The 17,903-nt window shown below is 38.5% G+C and overlaps 1 protein-coding gene across 3 annotated transcripts; it reads left to right on the top strand.

The window, feature by feature from the left end:
* The first annotated feature begins 470 nt into the window (after positions 1 to 470).
* cibar1 (CBY1 interacting BAR domain containing 1) lies at positions 471 to 17,463 on the top strand. 3 transcript variants are annotated; one of them, XR_008397302.1, is made up of 8 exons: positions 471 to 687; positions 1,550 to 1,784; positions 2,600 to 2,668; positions 8,188 to 8,289; positions 8,502 to 8,792; positions 10,446 to 10,559; positions 14,673 to 14,792; positions 16,949 to 17,463. XR_008397302.1 is itself a non-coding variant. In XM_053684250.1 (4 exons), the coding sequence occupies exons 1-4, from the start codon at positions 8,715 to 8,717 to the stop codon at positions 17,084 to 17,086; spliced, it is 450 nt and encodes a 149-aa protein (XP_053540225.1). In that variant the 5' UTR covers positions 8,548 to 8,714; the 3' UTR covers positions 17,087 to 17,463. The 3 variants fall into 3 exon arrangements, 1 of the variants encoding a protein (XP_053540225.1); XR_008397303.1 differs by lacking the exon at positions 471 to 687 and adding an exon at positions 1,359 to 1,436; XM_053684250.1 differs by lacking the exons at positions 471 to 687; positions 1,550 to 1,784; positions 2,600 to 2,668; positions 8,188 to 8,289 and having other exon boundaries at positions 8,548 to 8,792.
* Positions 17,464 to 17,903: the final 440 nt, after the last annotated feature.

Raw genomic sequence — 17,903 nt, 5'->3', positions numbered from 1 at the left:
GAACGTTGCCAGAAGCTGGTGTCTTTCTATGAATCTTATTTGCAGCAGGTCATAAGAGCAAAAGAGTGCTCTACTAACTACTAAAGATGATTGCCATGAAAGGGTTGAATAATTTTGAAACTGGAGAAATCATTATAAGTTGCATTTTCAGTTGAATTTGGGAAACCACTTGAAGCATTCGTTGTGTTGAACTATGTCAATCGCTTTTGTTTGATTTGTTCCTTGCAAACTGCTGAAAGTCTGTAAATTTTTACAATAAACCTGATTTGCAATGGGGGTTGAATAATTTTGATTGTAACTGTAAAAATATAAGACCATTTTAGGATGTTTGTGAAAGAACTATTTATGGAAACCGTTGTTGTTGATGATGATGATGATGATGATGAAAAAATGTGTTGTAAGCTGATATTTAATACATTTTGCTATCATAGTCATGATGTTGGACTTTGTCACTTATCCTGGCAACCAGCTTCCACCGGAAGTGGGCGCGCAACTCCATGGTGACGGCGCACGCCTTTCTCAAATATTTAGCTACCTAGCCATTTAGCTAATGCTAGCTGCCTCGAAAACACTAACTGTATCTGCGCCAAATAGAAAGGCAGTAGAAAAAAAAGTATTTTAATTTAACTGATTAGCGAGTCGTTGGTTTTGCATGATCATGAATCGTACCCCGGATGCAAGATCAAGGTAAACACCGCTGTTTTGCTAGGTGGCTAATGACTGTTAGCGAGTTAGCCAGGTAAACTAAGTCTACAGTTGTGAATACGAGAAATATAAGCTTTAGGGTTGGTTTTAAACGGCAGAATTTAGAGACATTACTTAAATTTGGCAGCATGTCGTTTTGTATGATATAATATGTATGAAATAATGGCATGTTTTGTGTATGGGCCCATTCTGTAGTGAAATACATGGCACTATTTGTATATTTATGACCTAATAGCTTATTTTGATAAATATCAAAAAATCTAAGAGGTGTGCATTATACCTGACACCTAGATGAACACTTTGCAGTTGGTTATATGACTGTAAGTCATTCCCTTCCAATGCTATTGAAGTTAGAAACGTGTTTAACAATGTCGTATGTAACTTTAGAGACGGTCCCTTAATTTCCGCAAATCTGCGAATATCGAACGTCCAACGTCACTCTAACTTTACTCCAGTTTGTATATAGCGTATACAATAAGGATTTGCATTAGCGCTTCAGCTAGCTAGCTTTCTAGATAATAAGACAAGAAAGCAGAAATGGTTCTTTAATTAGTTTTACACCAGCTGCTTTCGTAATGTTTATGTTTTTTTACGCTTTGAAATATTATTGCAGTTCGTTTAGTTGATAACTAATTAACAAGCAACTACCAAAGTGAGAACTTATTTATTTATTTGAGTCCTATTAGATGTCAAAGTTACTGCAAAATGGCATCATCTAACTGTGCATGCATGTTAGTAGTATTCACAGTGAATCATAATAGCTTAAGATTTATAATGCATGACTTAAAGCTTTGTGCAACAATTGACACAGTGCTGCCTTTCTTCCTCATGTTGTTTATTAAAGAGACACCCAGACCAAGCAGATCCAGGAGAGCATCACCCATGTGGAGAAACATTTTGGGGAGCTGTGCCAGATTTTTGCGGCGTACGTGCGTAAAACAGCACGGTTGAGGGACAAGGCTGACCTGCTGGTCCGAGAGATTGGCCACTACGCAGACATGGAGACACCCAACCTGAAAAATGGACTGAAGCATTTTGCAGATCAGCTTGCCACACTTCAGGACTACAGACAAGCCCAAGTGTGTTCATAACAATTATATTACATTAAATATCTTATCTTGTATCTAATATCTAGTATCTAGTGGACTTGAACTAATAGTCAAGTCCAGAATTGTTGCCATCCTTCAAGAGCATGGACAAAAAAAACATTCACATGATGATTGGCGAAACTGCTTACACAACCAAACCTCAGCAGTATTAGACAAACGTGGTCACACATAACGAAACGCAAACAAATTTTCATTAAAAAAAAAAAGTATTGATGCAAAACAGCCAGTCGACCTGCACAAGTCAAGTAATGAATTAAATAAATAAATAAAAGTACAGTGAGGGAGACAAAAACGAGACCTCAAAGATGACAGTTTCAGAGGTCCATGCCTTTAGAAAGCGTTACATAAAATACTGTAAATCCTTCCTGAGAATTTAACAGGACCAGGCAGATGATCTAAACTAAGAATATTAACTAAGCATCTTGAAATGTGTTGCATTGAAGAGTTTCCAAGATACCTCTACAAGTATGTTCATCTATGTATGTATGTAGGAGGTTCAGTGTTATTTCTTACTAAATGCTAGTTACGGTGGTGTAGACCTTTGGTTCGTTTGTTTATAAAGGTTCACATTAAAGAATTGCAGTACTTAAGGGGAATAAATGGACTTGTTTGATCCTAAATTATCAGTCATTGCATGTTACTCATTATATAATGAAATATTTGGTCATTTTTATGAAGGTGCCAATAATTATGTATTTAGTTGTATTGTGCTAAAGCTCCTTAGAAAATATGTCTCCCATTTCCACTGTAGAATTATTATTTTTATGTATAATCATTGCTCACAGGTGGAAAGACTTGATGCCAAAGTGGTTGAGCCTCTGAAAGCTTATGGTACTATTGTGAAACTGAAAAGGGTAAGTTTGGTTCCATCTAAACATCTGTAAGTGTAAATCATAAACACATTAGACACCTCACCTCTTACTCAAAATGATCACATGAGGGCAGTATTACATTATTTTGATAATGATGAAACATATGGGACAGGACTATTCAGTCGGCTGAGGTAACCCTAGAACACTTCATCAAAGAAAGTCTGCTTTAGAAAATTTATAATAGATAATCACATTATCGATCTATTATTATGCAATGTATGTTTATAAACCTTTTTTTAATTACGTTTTTGTCTTGAAAAACATTGACAGAGTATGTGTCCAGCCATGCTTTTATTACACAGTAATAGTATTACACAGGAGCAAAATCAACGGTCACGAAAAGATACACACAATAAAGTTGATGGTTATGATTGAATTATTAACAACCAAATATATTATTTCTACTTGTTTCTCCACCTGGGAGTGAAAAGTACTAGATGATTAAATAGAAAGTAATTACTCACATATGATCTGTATTTTATGGCTATATTAGTAATTGGCTTTTACATTCAGAATGCTTAAAATTTGCCCAGAGGCAAGCTTAAGTATTAGCTGTATGTATGATATATGGGCTATATAATATTGTCTTGTATCAGCTGACTAAGTATACATAAGGGACTGGACTTGATAGTCTTGCATATTTCTAATACATAAGATTATACATACTGTACATACATGCATACATATATGTAAAGCATAAAAGTCACTTACAACTTCAAGACATTTTTATCCTGGATAACTAAAATCTTCACAACTATAGATGATTGTTCTTCATTCCTCAGGGGCCCACAGCCCTGCTCTGGATATCTTCTCAAATGAGGGTTTTGATCCTCATATAAAGATAGCATAGGTGTGAATTTAGAAATTTTACATCAGAAGAGTCTTCAGATTTTAAACTTGTAGTTTTCCCTCTCCACTCTGTATGTGGCATTTACCTCTCTTTTTCCTCACTGGTCAGCTTCTCCCTCAGTGTTGCATCTCCAAGTATTCCACGTCTCCCATCTAGCAGACTACTGGGCTTCTATCGCTAGCATGATTGAGTGGTTGTTCCTCACCATGCCACGCACTGTTCACTGCTGAGAACAGTAGCACAATAACTAGTCATACTTCTCTACATACTTCTCCTAGTCTCCTAGTCCTACTGCTATGTCCAGGAGATTCTTTCAGGCTGACAATGACTTAGCAGTCAAACTATAGAACTCTGACCTCAGCAATGTCTGAAAAAGGGTCTGGGTCTGTCTCTGCTAGTTCAATGATACTGCAGACAGGCTTTAAATTAGCCATGGCAGCTACTAAGTATGGTAGCAGCCTGAGTTGGATTGAGTAGTCCTAGACATACCATAGTACCCATATTTCTCTTTCATAGAACTTTATGGTACCAGTACCATACAGTGCATCCGGAAAGTATTCACAGCGCTTCACTTTTTCCACATTTTGTTATGTTACAGCCTAATTCCAAAATGGATTAAATTCATTATTTTCCTTAAAATTCTACAAACAATACCCCATAATGACAACGTGAGAAAAGTTTTTTTGAAATCTTTGCAAATTTATTAAAAATATAAAACAAAAAGCACATGTACATAAGTATTCACAGCCTTAGCCATGACACTCAAAACTGAGCTCAGGTGCATCCTGTTTCCACTGATCATCCTTGAGATGTTTCTACAACTTGATTGGAGTCCACCTGTGGTAAATTCAGTTGACTGGACACGATTTGGAAAGGCACACACCTGTCTGTATAAAGTCCCACAGTTAACAATGCATGTCAGAGCACAAACCAAGCCAGGAAGTCCAAGGAACTGTCTGTAGACCTCAGAAACAGGATTGTATTGAGGCACAGATCTGGGGAAGGGTACAGAAATATTTCTGCAGCATTGAAGGTCCCAGTGAGCACAGTGGCCTCCATCATCTGTAAATGGAAGAAGTTTGGAACCACCAGGACTCTTCCTAGAGCTGGCCGCCCGGCCAAACTGAGCGATCGGGGAGAAGGGCCTTAGTCGGGGAGGTGACCAAAAACCCTATGGTCACTCTGACATTGCTCCAGTGTGTCTCTGTGGAGAGAGGAGAACCTTCCAGAAGAACAACCACCTCTGCAGCACTTCACCAATCAGGCCTGTATGGTAGAGTGGCCAGACGGAAGCCACTCCTCAGTAAAAGGCACATGACAGCTCACCTGTAGTTTGCCAAAAGGCACCTGAAGGACTCTCAGACCAAAGATTGTACAAAGATTGAACTCTTTGGCCTGAATGGCAAGCGTCATGTCTGGAGGAAACCAGGCACCAGTCATCACCTGGCCAATACCATCCCTACAGTGAAGCATGATGGTGGAAGCATCATGCTGTGGGGATGTTTTTCAGTGGCAGGAACTGGGAGACTAGTCAGGATCGAGGGAAAGATGAATGCAACAATGTACAGAGACATCCTTGATGAAAACCTGCTCCAGAGCGCTCTGGACCTCAGACTAAGGCGAAGGTTCGTCTTCCAACAGGACAACGACCCTAAGCACACAGCCAAGATAACAAAGAAGTGCCTACAGGACAACTCTGTGAATGTCTTTGAGTGGCCCAGCCAGAGCTCAGACTTGAAACCTCTCTGGAGAGATCTGAAAATGGCTTTGCACCGACGCTCCCCATGCAAGCTGATGGAGCTTGAGTGGTCCTGCAAAGAAGAATGGGAGAAACTGCCCAAAAATAGGTGTTCCAAGCTTATAGCATCATTCTCAAAAAGACTTGAGGCTGTAATTGGTGCCAAAGGTGCTTCAACAAAGTTTGGAACAAAGGCTGTGAATACTTATGTACATGTGCTTTTTTTTGTTTTTTATTTTTAATAAATTTGCAAAGATTTCAAACAAACTTCTTTCACGTTGTCATTATTGGGTATTGTTTGTAGAATTTTGAGGAAAATAATGAATTGAATACATTTTGGAATAAGGCTGTAATATAACAAAATGTGGAAAAAGTGAAGCGCTGTGAATACTTTCCGGATGCACTGTAGTACCTAGTGTGCTGCTTGTTCTAAGTAATCACATTTGCAGGTGGTCTCAGTGGAGAACTTAATGCACTGTTGCACCATGTATCTTACTGTTCGCTTTGGAGCAGTGAATCCAGTTTACAGAATCGGATCCCTCTGAGAGGGGGTTGATCAACACCTCACTCCTCACAGTGGGCCAGGACCTAGGCCAGGATATGTGTCAACTCTCCACCAGCCTGGTTTATGCATAACACCAGGTGCCGTTAACACAATCTTCTATGCTGTACATGTGAACACTGTGTATTCTCTTTAGGCCAGCAGCCAAACATTTCCTAAATTAAAGCGTTCAGGTTTCAGTATCATGACAACCAGCATGTCTGTCATTGCATAACTTTTAGGCCACAGCAACTCCATTCCATGTTCCAAGGGTCCTGCCACCTCGCAGATGTGTGAGTCTCCCCAGTATTTCATGGGGCAAGCCATAAACCTTTTACTAAAGAGCTACATGGAACACGTTCCCCCGAGGGCAGGACGGCTTATGGCCAAAAATATCACCCATCTGGCGTTGGCTATATCAGATCAGGGGGCCCTGATATTGCATGGAAGCCAACTTCAGTTCTCTTGGTGACTCCCAACCTTTTGAGATTCAGGGCTTGTAGATATCAGACCCCAACAAAGCAATTGCTCTACAAAAGGGAAATAGGTGACTCCCTTCTGCTAGTATCACTTTGGCAACAAGTGATTGAGCTGGTGATAAGCTTGCATTGCATGCGTTGTTGGCCAGATAACTCTGGGGTGACCTTGTGGTTGAATCTTGAATTCCTAACCCAAGGTCATATCATTAAATTTTGTGAATCAATTGATTGACCTTCCATTCCAATGCAAAACTGTAGAGTGTTTCTTGCTGTGCCTGGTAAGTAAGTAAGTAAATTTTATTTATAAAAATACATTTAATACAGCGAAGCTGACCAAAGTGCTGAACAGAGTAAAGAAAAGTAAACTAGAAAACAGAATAAAACCAAATAAAGACAGACAATAGTAAAAATCTGATTAAAACTCCTGGGAGAAGAGATGTTTTAAGCCTCTTTTTATAAGTGGTAATTGAAGGTGCAAGGCGGATATCCAGTGCCAATTGATTCCATAAACAAGGGGTGGCAACTGAAAAAGCTGTGCCCCCCTTTGTTTTTAACCGGAATTGTACCCAGCAATCTAAACCTCAGACCTCATATCTGTTGCCATATGTTATCTATGTTCTATCTTCCATTGTACACAACTGGGTTATGAATCCTGAATAACTACCAGGGTTCCTTGTCATTTGTTAGTGATGTCAAACCTGCAATAATTTGGTGAGAAATTTCCTGGGAAAGGAATTTGACTATACAAAATCAGTATTTATTGCAAATGCTGCATCACCCAGGTGGTTCTCACTACTGACCACAGTTACATACATAATTCGTGGTTTGTTTCTCATTTCTGCAGTTCTACGTTAACTGTATCTTTATAGCATTGTAACACTGCAGTGCCTGGAATAACTAACATTTCTGAATGACCATACCTATTTAGACAACTAATGCTAAAGTAGAAAAAATTTACTGACAGCGTCTTTGCTGCACCATTTTTGGTTTCATTTGAAAGGGTGTCTGCACTCTTCAAGTGTCATGAATGCCTAAAAGTGAACATTCCTTTGGATACTGACAAATATGCGGACAGATTTTAGCCTTTTAAAATCCTACCCTGTCTTAATAGTGTGTTTTGTGTGTTTACCCTGTAGATCGACAAGCAATCTAGATGCTTTTGTACACATATCACATTTAAGGCAGTTAGCCTATATCATCTTAAGTGTCATCCAGAGTGCATTAGCTTTTCTTTCCTTTCTTCACACTTTAAGCTTTCCTGTCATTTTTTTTTGTCCTGTCATTTATCTGAAATGGAATTTTTTTGTGGTATTGGTGTCTGCACTCTAGTGGATATTCTTGTTTCCTCATTTCTAGTCATTTTCTGCTATTATTTGCTAGTAAATAGCCTCATCTAAGTGCACCAGTGGTGTCTCTCTCTTTACTGTGTCTGTGTTGGAGTTCACCCTGCTGTAAATATCCATATGGTTTAGTGTGCTTTCACAGATTGCTTCAGACACCAAATATGAGTGAAAATGCAAAAACGAGAACCACATTCACAACTCTATTATAGAATACTTGGAGTGCTTTCTATAGCATAGGATACTTTCCGTAAAAATAATACGGTTTCTTAAGAGGTTTATTGCTCATATCTACTGATACCTTGTAGATTGCTTACTGTTCTTGATTGCCTTTGCATAGTGTTTGTGTTAGCTTTTTGTGACCATGCCATTGTTCACTTGTAAAAGTATTATGACTTATTTTAATTAGTTAAATAGCTACTTAAGTGTAAGGTGGGTAAATAGTTCAACCTGATTTAGCTAAATTATTTATAGATTTTTTTTGGGGGGGGGGGCAGAATGTAAAGCAACACCATCTTTCTTCACAGTTTGTTCCTCACATTTTCCTCCACAGGAGGACCTGAAACTTACCCAGAGTGCCAGAAACCGAGAAGCAAAGCAGATACAGCAGCTGGAGAGAACGAGACAGAGGAACCCCTCTGACAGACAGATCATTGTATCCTTCCTTCCTGCTCCTTTTTTCTTTAATCTGGCTTACTACACATGAACAAATGCTGCAGGTTCAGGCTTGAATTGCACCAGGCCATGAATCTAATAAGCCATTAAAAAAAAAAAAAACGGCTTATTATGTTTATTTCTATGAATAATAACAGTAGCCTGATTATAACTTTATTCCTGTAAAGAGATTTCCTTAACAGCTTTTCACAGTCACAGGTGGGCCTTCACATTTGAAATGAATATATGCCGGTTGTGCAGAATTACGGCAAATTACAGAGCACTTGGTAGTGAGCTCAGCACTGGTCTAATTTCCTGACATGAACTCCACAGTACATGAACAGACTGCATGTGTGAACAGTTAGTTCTGCATCGTGACTGTCAGTTGTGTCGTGACAGGCTGAGAGCGAGCTGCAGCGAGCCACGATGGACGCCACACGCACGACTCGCCAGCTCGAGGAGACAATAGACCTGTTTGAAAGGCAGAAGATCCGAGATATAAAGGTTACTGAGATTGCACAATTTTCTGTCTGTCGGGTAAAAGCGTTGCATCATTATGAGTTGTACAGCGGGATCCAGAAGTCTGGGTCTGCCATCAAGAACTGGGTTTATTTTATCTTTGATCAAATGGGATATATCTAATTCTAATTATAATGCATGGATGCTTATAATATATGCATTATCATTGCTGCACCTTTATTGGATATTGTTATTTTTATTGGATATATATTTATTGAAGATTGATACAGTCTTGTTAGAGGTATACTGTTGTGATCAAACAGTTGTGCATCTCTGGCCAAATCACATAATTTGTTGATTATTGAAGTGAAAATTTTTTATTCATTAATTAAGAATTATAATAATAATTAATAATAATTATAGCATAATTGGGTCAAGAATTGTCTGCTGAAGACAATTCGAGAGTATAATAAATTCTCTGACTTTTTCGAACTTTGTGATAACACCCAGCAACTATCGGCTTTTCTTAGCAGCTGTTGAGTCTCTGCAAATGAATGTAATTGATGTCTACAAAGCAAGGCAAGCCTATAAAAAGATATCAAGGCAATTTTTGCTTGCAATTTCCACTGTCTAAAATGTCAATTAGAAATGGCAGATAAGGGGAATTGTGGAAGTCAAAGCAAGACCTGAGGCCGAGAAAGCTCTCAGATAGAACTGCCTGTGTGCTAAACCTGCAGAAATGTTTAGCTGACATAGGAGTGGTGGAGCACTGTTCTGCAGCATCGCTAGCACAAACATGATCTGCATGGAAGAGTCATCAAAAGGAAGCCTTACCTGCGACCTCATCACAAAAGTCAACGTCTAAAATATACAAAAAATAATCTTTGTAACCCAGAGGCATTTTGGAAGCAAGTACTATGTACTGATGAAGTAAAAATGAACAATCAACAGTATGTTTAGGGGGGGAGTAGCATGTGATGAAAAGAAAATTTGGCAACTGTTAAGAATGAGGGTGGATCTGTTATGCTTTTGGTTTGTTTGTCAGCCAGTTGCACAGGAAACACTGCAAAGATAGATGGTAGAATGGATTCCAATAAATATCAGAAAATGTGACTCAGTCAATCAAGAAACTGAAGGTGTAAAGTAATTAGCTTTTACACCAGGACTATGATCTAAAACGTACCTCAAAATCCACCATGAGCTACTTCAACAAACGCAAGCTGAATCTGAAAAGGGGGTTTTACTGACTTGGTAGAGACTGCAAACTTTTGCAAATGTCACAATCATTTTTTCTATTATTTTTAAGTTATCAAATATAAAGTAACTGCATTAACATTTGCATATTTTTTTAAAAATAGATTTGCTGCAAAGGTTGTGTTTACTTCCTCTCACTTCAGAAATCAACAATATGTCATTTGGCGAGGGATGCCAAAGTGTTGCATACTACTGTAGCTATCATGTAATAGCATTAAATATCAAATTATATATATATATAAGTTCATAAAACAGTTCTGAACATTGAGCTCAGACCTTTTGAATACTGTACTGTGTAATACTGTACATTATTGTAGCCTTGCAGTGCATCTGAATCCCATACACTTTTCCTCAGGTGTGCTGCATTGTTGTTTCTGCTATGTTTCTGAATAGAATTGTTTTGCCAATATAAAGACAACACAACTGCCTTTTTCTGTTTTGCAGAAAATCTTCGGGGAGTTTGTGACTGTGGAGATGGTGTTTCATGCCAAAGCGTTGGAGGTGTACACTACTGCCTATCAGCACATCCAGAATGTGGATGAAGAAGCAGATTTAGAGGTATTACTCTTAATTCAGTGATTGTATTTTGTTTTGTAGGATTATTTTGAAAGTCTTAAGATAAAGCTTTGATTTGATAACGAGTAGTAGAAATGCACATGCTGCACACCTTTCTAAGAACAAGAGACAAAATGAATTGACTTTAATTTTTGACTTGACTTTAATTAACTTAAAATTTCCTTAATATTGTATTTGTTAAAAGGTATACCAACAAAGCCTGTCTATTTTAATTGGATAATAGAGAACTCTGTTCTTGTCCACCACGCTACACACTGCTGCCAGTTACAAAGCTTTTTCAAAACCAAGAGAAAAGATTAAGATCGTAAATAGAATAGAACAGGTTTCAGCACTGATATACAGGGTCTCCGCATTGTGTCAGCACGCCTGTCTACCTAAGGTCACCTCCGAATGTCCTCTACTGTTGTACAGTTGCAATCAAAATTATTCAACCTCCATTACAAATCAGGTTTATTGTCAGAATTTACAGACTTTCAGCTGTTTGCAATGAACAAATCAAACAAAAGCAATTGAAATAGTTCAACACAACGACTGCTTCAAGTGGTTTCCCCAAATTCAACTGAAAATGCAACTTATAATGACTTCTCCAGTTTCAAAATTATTCAACCCCTTCATGGCAAGCATCTTTAGTATTTAGTAGAGCACCCTTTTGCTCTTATGACCTGCTGCAAACAAGATGCATAGCCAGACACCAGCTTCTGGGAGCATTCCTGAGGAATCCTAGCCCATTCCTCATGAGCAATGGCCTCCAGTTCAGCAATATTCTTGGGTTTGTGTTCTGCAACCGCCTTCTTCAACTCCCACCAGAGATTGTCTATGGGGTTCAAGTCAGGTGACTATGATGACCCTGTAAAATCTTCCAGGATGACTTCTGCAACCAAGCCTTGATGGAACTTGAGGTATGCTTGGGATCATTGTCCTGTTGGAAGCTCCAATGATGCCCAAGCTTCAGTTTCCTCACAGACAGCATGATGTTTTCTCCAAGGATTTCCTGATACTTCTATGAATCCATCTTGCCTTCCACACGCTGCAGGTTTCCAGTGCCAGAGGATGCAAAGCAGCCCCAGATCATCACTGAGCCACCACCATGCTTGACTGTGGACAGAGTGATCTTTCTTCATTCTTCTTTCTCCAGACATAACGCCATCGTGCCGAAATGTTCCAGTTTTATTTCATCGCTCCACAGAACAAAATCCCAAAACTTCTGTGGTTTATTTATATGATTTTGAGCCGAATTTTCCTCTGCTTTGAGTCAGTAGCGGTGTACCTCTTGGAGTTCTGGCATGGAAACCTTCTGCATTTTGTATGCACCTGACTGTGCTTACTGTAGCATCAGTGCCTGTTGCCAATAAGTCTTGCTGCAGGGCTTTTGCAGTCACTCAAAGGTTTTTCACAACCTGCCTTCTCAGAAATCTGCTTGCAGCCATTGATAGCTTCCTTTTTCTGCCCCATCCAGGTATTTAATATATTTTATGCCCCTAGCCAGTTCAGGTATTTCAGGCGTGCTTGAGACAGCACCTGTTTTTTTGCATAATTGTGCTGTTGTGAGGGATTGTATTCAGGGTGTTGAATAATTTTGGTGATTGGAGAAGTCATTATAAGTTGCATTTTCAGTTGAATTTAGAAAACCACTTGAAGCATTCGTTGTGTTGAACTACTTCAATTTCTTTTGTTTGATTTGTTCACTGCAAACAGCTGAAAGTCTGTAAATTTTTACAATAAATCTGATTTGCAATGGGGGTTGAATAATTTTGATTGGAACTGTATATCTCTATAAATGACAGCTTTCTGGATTGCAGGACATTTTATAAAGTCTCTGCTATATAACAGTTTGACAGACATCTTGATAAACGTGCTTGACTTGGCTGTTTTGAGAGGATTTATTTCATTGGTAAATGGTTGTGTTTATGTATTCTTGATCTGGGCTGTCAAATGTTACAATTCTCAAGATGCTGTGTTTGTTAGACTGAAAAAGAAACTGGCAGCTTAACTACACTGAATTGAATTTGGAAGTGAACCGAGTTGAATAGAACATAATCAAGGCTGTCTACATGGTGGCCATTTTGGCAACATCCCCAGGCAGTACTTTCCAGGCTCTTATAAGCTGATTTATTTTTTTTTTCCAAACACTTGTTTAAAATCAATAGTGAAATAAATAATTTGTGTTTAAATGTCCTTGGTTCAAATAACAAAACAAATCAGTGAGTCCAACGGCTTAAAGACACCAAACTTCCTTATGGCTGTTTCTATGGTTGCGGTGTTTGTCAGACCAGAGGGCAAAATCCCAAATAACTTCTTAATCTCGACATACATGCATGTGCAGGGTATACAATGATTACCTCTAACCCTCTACACCTAATGTATGCTTAATAGGATGCCATTTATGATCTGCTCTGCAGCTCGCTTCTTCTGACCTTCCAGCTTTTACTCTCTACTTCTGTATTGTTCTATGTACGTTTCTAAGCTGAAGCTAAGCCATATCAGCCAAGAAGCTTCCCTTTAAATTGACTATGAGTCAGGAGATTGTGTAACCTGCTATGTTTTCACAAATACTTCCATGTAACCTCTGTATTATATTCATCATATCTAATTGGTAGGCATCTAGTTTGTCTGGCTGTTTTTAGCACTGAAACTAAACTAAAGAATAATGGCTCTGGTATGAGGATTTTTGTAACATGAGTCAAAACCAGTCAGCACTGTTGCAATGCCAGTAGAAAGCAAAGTCAGTGCTTGCTAAAGTGAAAGATTAGGATAGACCTGTATTGCTAAGGGTTAACTTTACCAGACGTATCTTACAGTTGCAGTTATCTTTTTACTGAAACGTAGGGCTTACCAAGATACAATCAGCATGTTTAAGGTTACAAGCTATCCCATTCATATTTCAGACAGTGAACTGTCTGCTCAGTATTTATGCACAAGAGGACTACTGGTTGTTTAGCATGTCTGCAGCAACAATAATGTTAATAAAACCCTGAATGTGGTTTAAGAGAAAAGCAAAACATCCCGGATAAATGAATAATAATGTAAACACCAGGTCCTTAAAGGTAATCCAGCTGTTGCTTATCTTTCATTTACACATAATAACCTTAGTATTATAAGGTTCTGTCTGGGTGAAGAATGATACGAAAGATAAGCAGAAACTTATAATACTAAGGTCACAATGGGTTAAGTGGGCAAGTTTTAAGTACGACAAGGTGTTATGAAGTATGTGAAAGGTGGCAAGGTTGTTACATGTACACTACATATCATTATCTGACTCTCTGAGTAATATTTAACAGAGGTTAATAAAGAGTCAAGATGTTTTATGAAGCGATGAGTAGCAGATTCGTATATACATTCATCATCCACTTTGGGAATTAGGAATGTACACCTGCACATTCATGCAGTTATCCAGTCGGTGGAATCCAGTGTGGCAGCAGCGCAATGAATCTCACCATACGCTCTTGTAGCCTGCTGTTATAGCATGTCTGCCTTAAGGTTTGACATGGTGTGCATTTTGGGATGCTTTTCTGCTCACCATGCTTGTAAAGAGTGGTTGTTTGAGTTACCATAGCCTTCCTGTCAGCTTGAAGCAGTCTGGCCCCTCTCCTCTGACCTTTCTCATCAACAAGGCATTCCTGCCTCTACTACTGCTCACTGGATGTTTGTTTTATTTTGGTTTTTTCCCTGAAATACCCAAACCACCCCATCTGGCACCAGCAACCATGCCACAGATAAACTAAATGAGTTCCCTTAAACACTTTAAATTCTCCCCATAATGTGTTTAAGGCCCATGATTACTGATCCTTACTGCAAAATAGATTAATTTACCTGCTGCTAATACTAACATTTTGCAGAGTTATATTTATTATATTTATATTTCTAGTTGCTATCTCTCTTCCATAATATTCTATTAGTTGTATGAATGCATGGTAAGTAATAACTAAGAGAAAACATCAAACACAGTACTGTAACCACTTGTGTTCACAGGATTTGTAGATATAATAAATTTTCAAATGATAATAAAAGTTTGTTTCTGACACAACTATATGAGTATGAGATGAGTTTCATAATGTTTCACCTTTAATTATACAACCCCGATTTGACTTTTGGCAGATTTTCAGGAGCACCCTGCATCCCCCTGACTATCAGTCACGCATCGAGATCGTCCGTTCTAATTCCAAAACATCCTTAAATCACACCAGCACATCTGTGAGTAAATCAGGGTCCTTGCAGGTGAGTGTTATACAAATAAATATCGCCATCATCAAATGTTTTCCACGTTTTAAAAGCAGTTTCTATTGCTTTATTGTTGATTACACCTACTTAATTACTGGATTGCTTCTCATAAACCACTCATATATTTTTTTTTGCTATGAAGCTTCCTGCTTCTCCATTCAGCAATTACAGCACTGTTAGAGCTGCTAGCATTTTTGTTTCTGCAAATGCACATAAATAACTTTGCACAGTATGTAATGGAATTTGAGTTAGTGATCTGACTATCATATCATTACTTATTACCTGATGTAAAACAAGTGAAGTATTTATGCTCTCCAATTGTTCTGATAGTTGTCGATCAGACACATTGATTAAATAAGATGATAGCTGCATAGAACCAAATTACCAAACTTATATGCTAATTACAAATATAGCTAGGGTTTTCTGAACCCTAGATTACCACCGAGGGTGGTGTGAAACATGTTATGTTCTTGTGCATGTGGTCACATCTGTCTAGACCTCCAACCAAGTCATGCACTCATGTGGGATGCAGTATTTTCATCAAATACTGGCATTATGCAACCATCTTTCTGTATAAACTTCTCAGAATGAAAAAGAAAGCTGAAGGGCTTGTAGAACCACAGTTACATGTGTTCTATTTCACCCTTACTTACACCAAGGGGTGGTAATGCCAATGATGTCTCGAGGAGCATGACTACCCTGGAAGGTCCTCAGAGATAACCATTACACCCACACCACTCAGAGGGTGGTGTTAAGCTTGAAGAACCCTCATAAGGTGGATGATGATGCTCAGGTAGAAGGATCACAGACTTCCAGGAATGGCAATCCTCTAAATAAGGCACATGAGGCAGAGATGTTCCTTGTAGAATGGCATGTCACTGTAGGGGTTAAACGCCCAGCCTGTCTGTGTAGGCCAAGGTGATGTCCACCACCCAGCGGATCAGCTTCTGCTTAGAAAAGGAAGCCCTTGTGTCTTAGCTCCTTAGCAATTGAACAATTGGTCTGAGGATTGGGTGGCTGCCACCTGGTCCATATAATACCATAGGGAGTGTACAGGTCACAGCAAGGCTGCAAAGTCAGTAGACTGATTTACCAGGTCACCCCAGAGTCAATTGGCCTGAGCTTATTGCTACAGCAAAGAATTGCAGCATACAGCATTAACCTGTGAAACGTTTAGCTTCAGAGTAATGGGGCCTAATCAAAGTATATGGGACTTGTAGCATTTAAATGGGGACCTGCCACTGTTTAGCAGTCCCTAAAGTATCTAACAGAACTATATAATGCAAGAATTGTAAGAATGTTTGTAGTAAACAAGAAAGTGTACTCAATGAGTTAGAGAGAAATGACAGGAGGCTATCCCTGCTACTGATCTTAATGTCGGGAGTTTAAATCCCAGTAACATCAAGCTGTCACAGACTAGGCCCTTAGGCTGCAACTGCTCAGTTGTTTCCTGTCCCAGATGTAAGTCACTTTGGATGAAAAGCCAAAATGAGATCAACGTAAACTGTAAAAAGGATACCTGTAATTTCGAATGTGGTCAAGTGGATATTGTGTTCATGTGTGACTTTGTTTGAAAGTGAACTCCCACAATGTGCAGGTGTTTCACACCTCCCCTGTGGGTTAGGAGGGACATAAAACTAAAGCTCAGTTATTACATTTTGTTTGAGGGCAGTCAAGGTAGTTAAGATGTTTGTTTTTTATTTCTGTAGTTGTCATTGTAAAAGTATGAACATAGTTAGAAAAAGAAAGCTGATGATCCGTGCTTGACAGCTCGTTTTAAATCTGCTGTAGTAGCGTGAGTTCTGTAATTATAAAAGTAGTATGAAACTGCTTATATAATCACAACAAAAGCAACAACAACAACAAAAAAAGAAAACGAGGCTTGAACACAGTCCAAATTAAACAGGGAGCCAATGGAATGAGGTGCAGTATGAATAAAATATGAGCTCAATATTTTGTAGTAGAACCTGGAGTTCCTTGAAACTTGGGAGTTTCCTTAAAGGGGAATTCAATGCATGTGTTGAGTGCCACGTTTCTTCTACATGATATCATAGTAACAATGTGAAAAACACCTTACAAATGTTTGCTTGATGATTCAGTGTCAGGCTCATTACACTAAAACAACAAAGCTAAACAGTTCGTTTCTGAAACAGTCAAGTACTACAAAAGGACAGAAGAAAGGGGTTGAAGACGAAGAAGAGGAGGAGGAAGGTGATGACGACGATGATGACGACGATGATGATGATGATGATGATGATGATTTGGAGGACGTTACAGATGATGACAAATAACTAAACTGCTTAACGGCTTCTTGTGCCATAGTATTTTTTTAAACAGTGTTGTAACTAATATTTCTCTATTGCACAGCCATCTAATGTGTTTTTAATCAACCAGCAGTAATTATTAGCTCGATTATTAGTGCCTGTAAAGATTCTTTTTTGTTTTGTTTTATATAAAGCATGTACTGTAAAATTTGACTCTTTTTTTTTTACTTTAGATCATTTGAAATGAAATGTTTTTGATTCAACTTTTTTTTTGTTTGTTTGTTTTTTTTTTTGTTGTTTTTTTTGTGCCAACAGTGTTTATTTCTGAGTGCAGTGTTAAAGTTTAAAATTGGTATGGTGAATTAATATGTGACCAAATAAACCACAATTGTGTTATTTCTAAACACTTGGTTAATGGTGTAAAATCAATTCTTGCACAATACAGTAAGCTTGCAGAGCGGAAATGAATAGCAGTGACGTCTCAAAGTACCTAAGAGTCCTATAATATACACTCATTGGCCACTTTATTAGGGACACCCATTAATATATTTATCCATGCAGTGAAGAATTCATGATGAAAAGGAATTATTTTCACACTCGGTATTCTCTAGAGTTTACACAGAATGGTGTACAGAACAAAAAAATATCCAGTTAGTGGTAGATGTGCAGGTGGTTGGAAATCAGACTGGTTCAAGCTGACAGGAAGGCCTCAGTAATTCAATGAAGCACTCTTTACAACCGTGATGAGCAGAAAAGCATCTCGGAATGCACAACACTTCGAGCCTTTGAGTCGGATGGGTTACAACAGCAGAAGACTACACCAGGTTCCACTCCTGTCAGCTAA

Source organism: Ictalurus punctatus, chromosome 12 (assembly GCF_001660625.3).
Source record: "Ictalurus punctatus breed USDA103 chromosome 12, Coco_2.0, whole genome shotgun sequence".
Classification (NCBI taxonomy): Eukaryota; Metazoa; Chordata; class Actinopteri; order Siluriformes; family Ictaluridae; genus Ictalurus; species Ictalurus punctatus.
This window is presented reverse-complemented; position numbering and strand designations above follow the sequence as displayed.

Coding starts and splice junctions, on each gene's coding strand:
- cibar1 (XM_053684250.1), top strand. CDS start 8,715: ATGGACGCCACACGCACGACTCGCCAGCTCGAGGAGACAATAGACCTG. Junction 10,560..14,672: donor ATGAAGAAGCAGATTTAGAG/GTATTACTCTTA, acceptor GACTTTTGGCAG/ATTTTCAGGAGCACCCTGCA. Junction 14,793..16,948: donor GTAAATCAGGGTCCTTGCAG/GTGAGTGTTATA, acceptor TTTCTGAAACAG/TCAAGTACTACAAAAGGACA.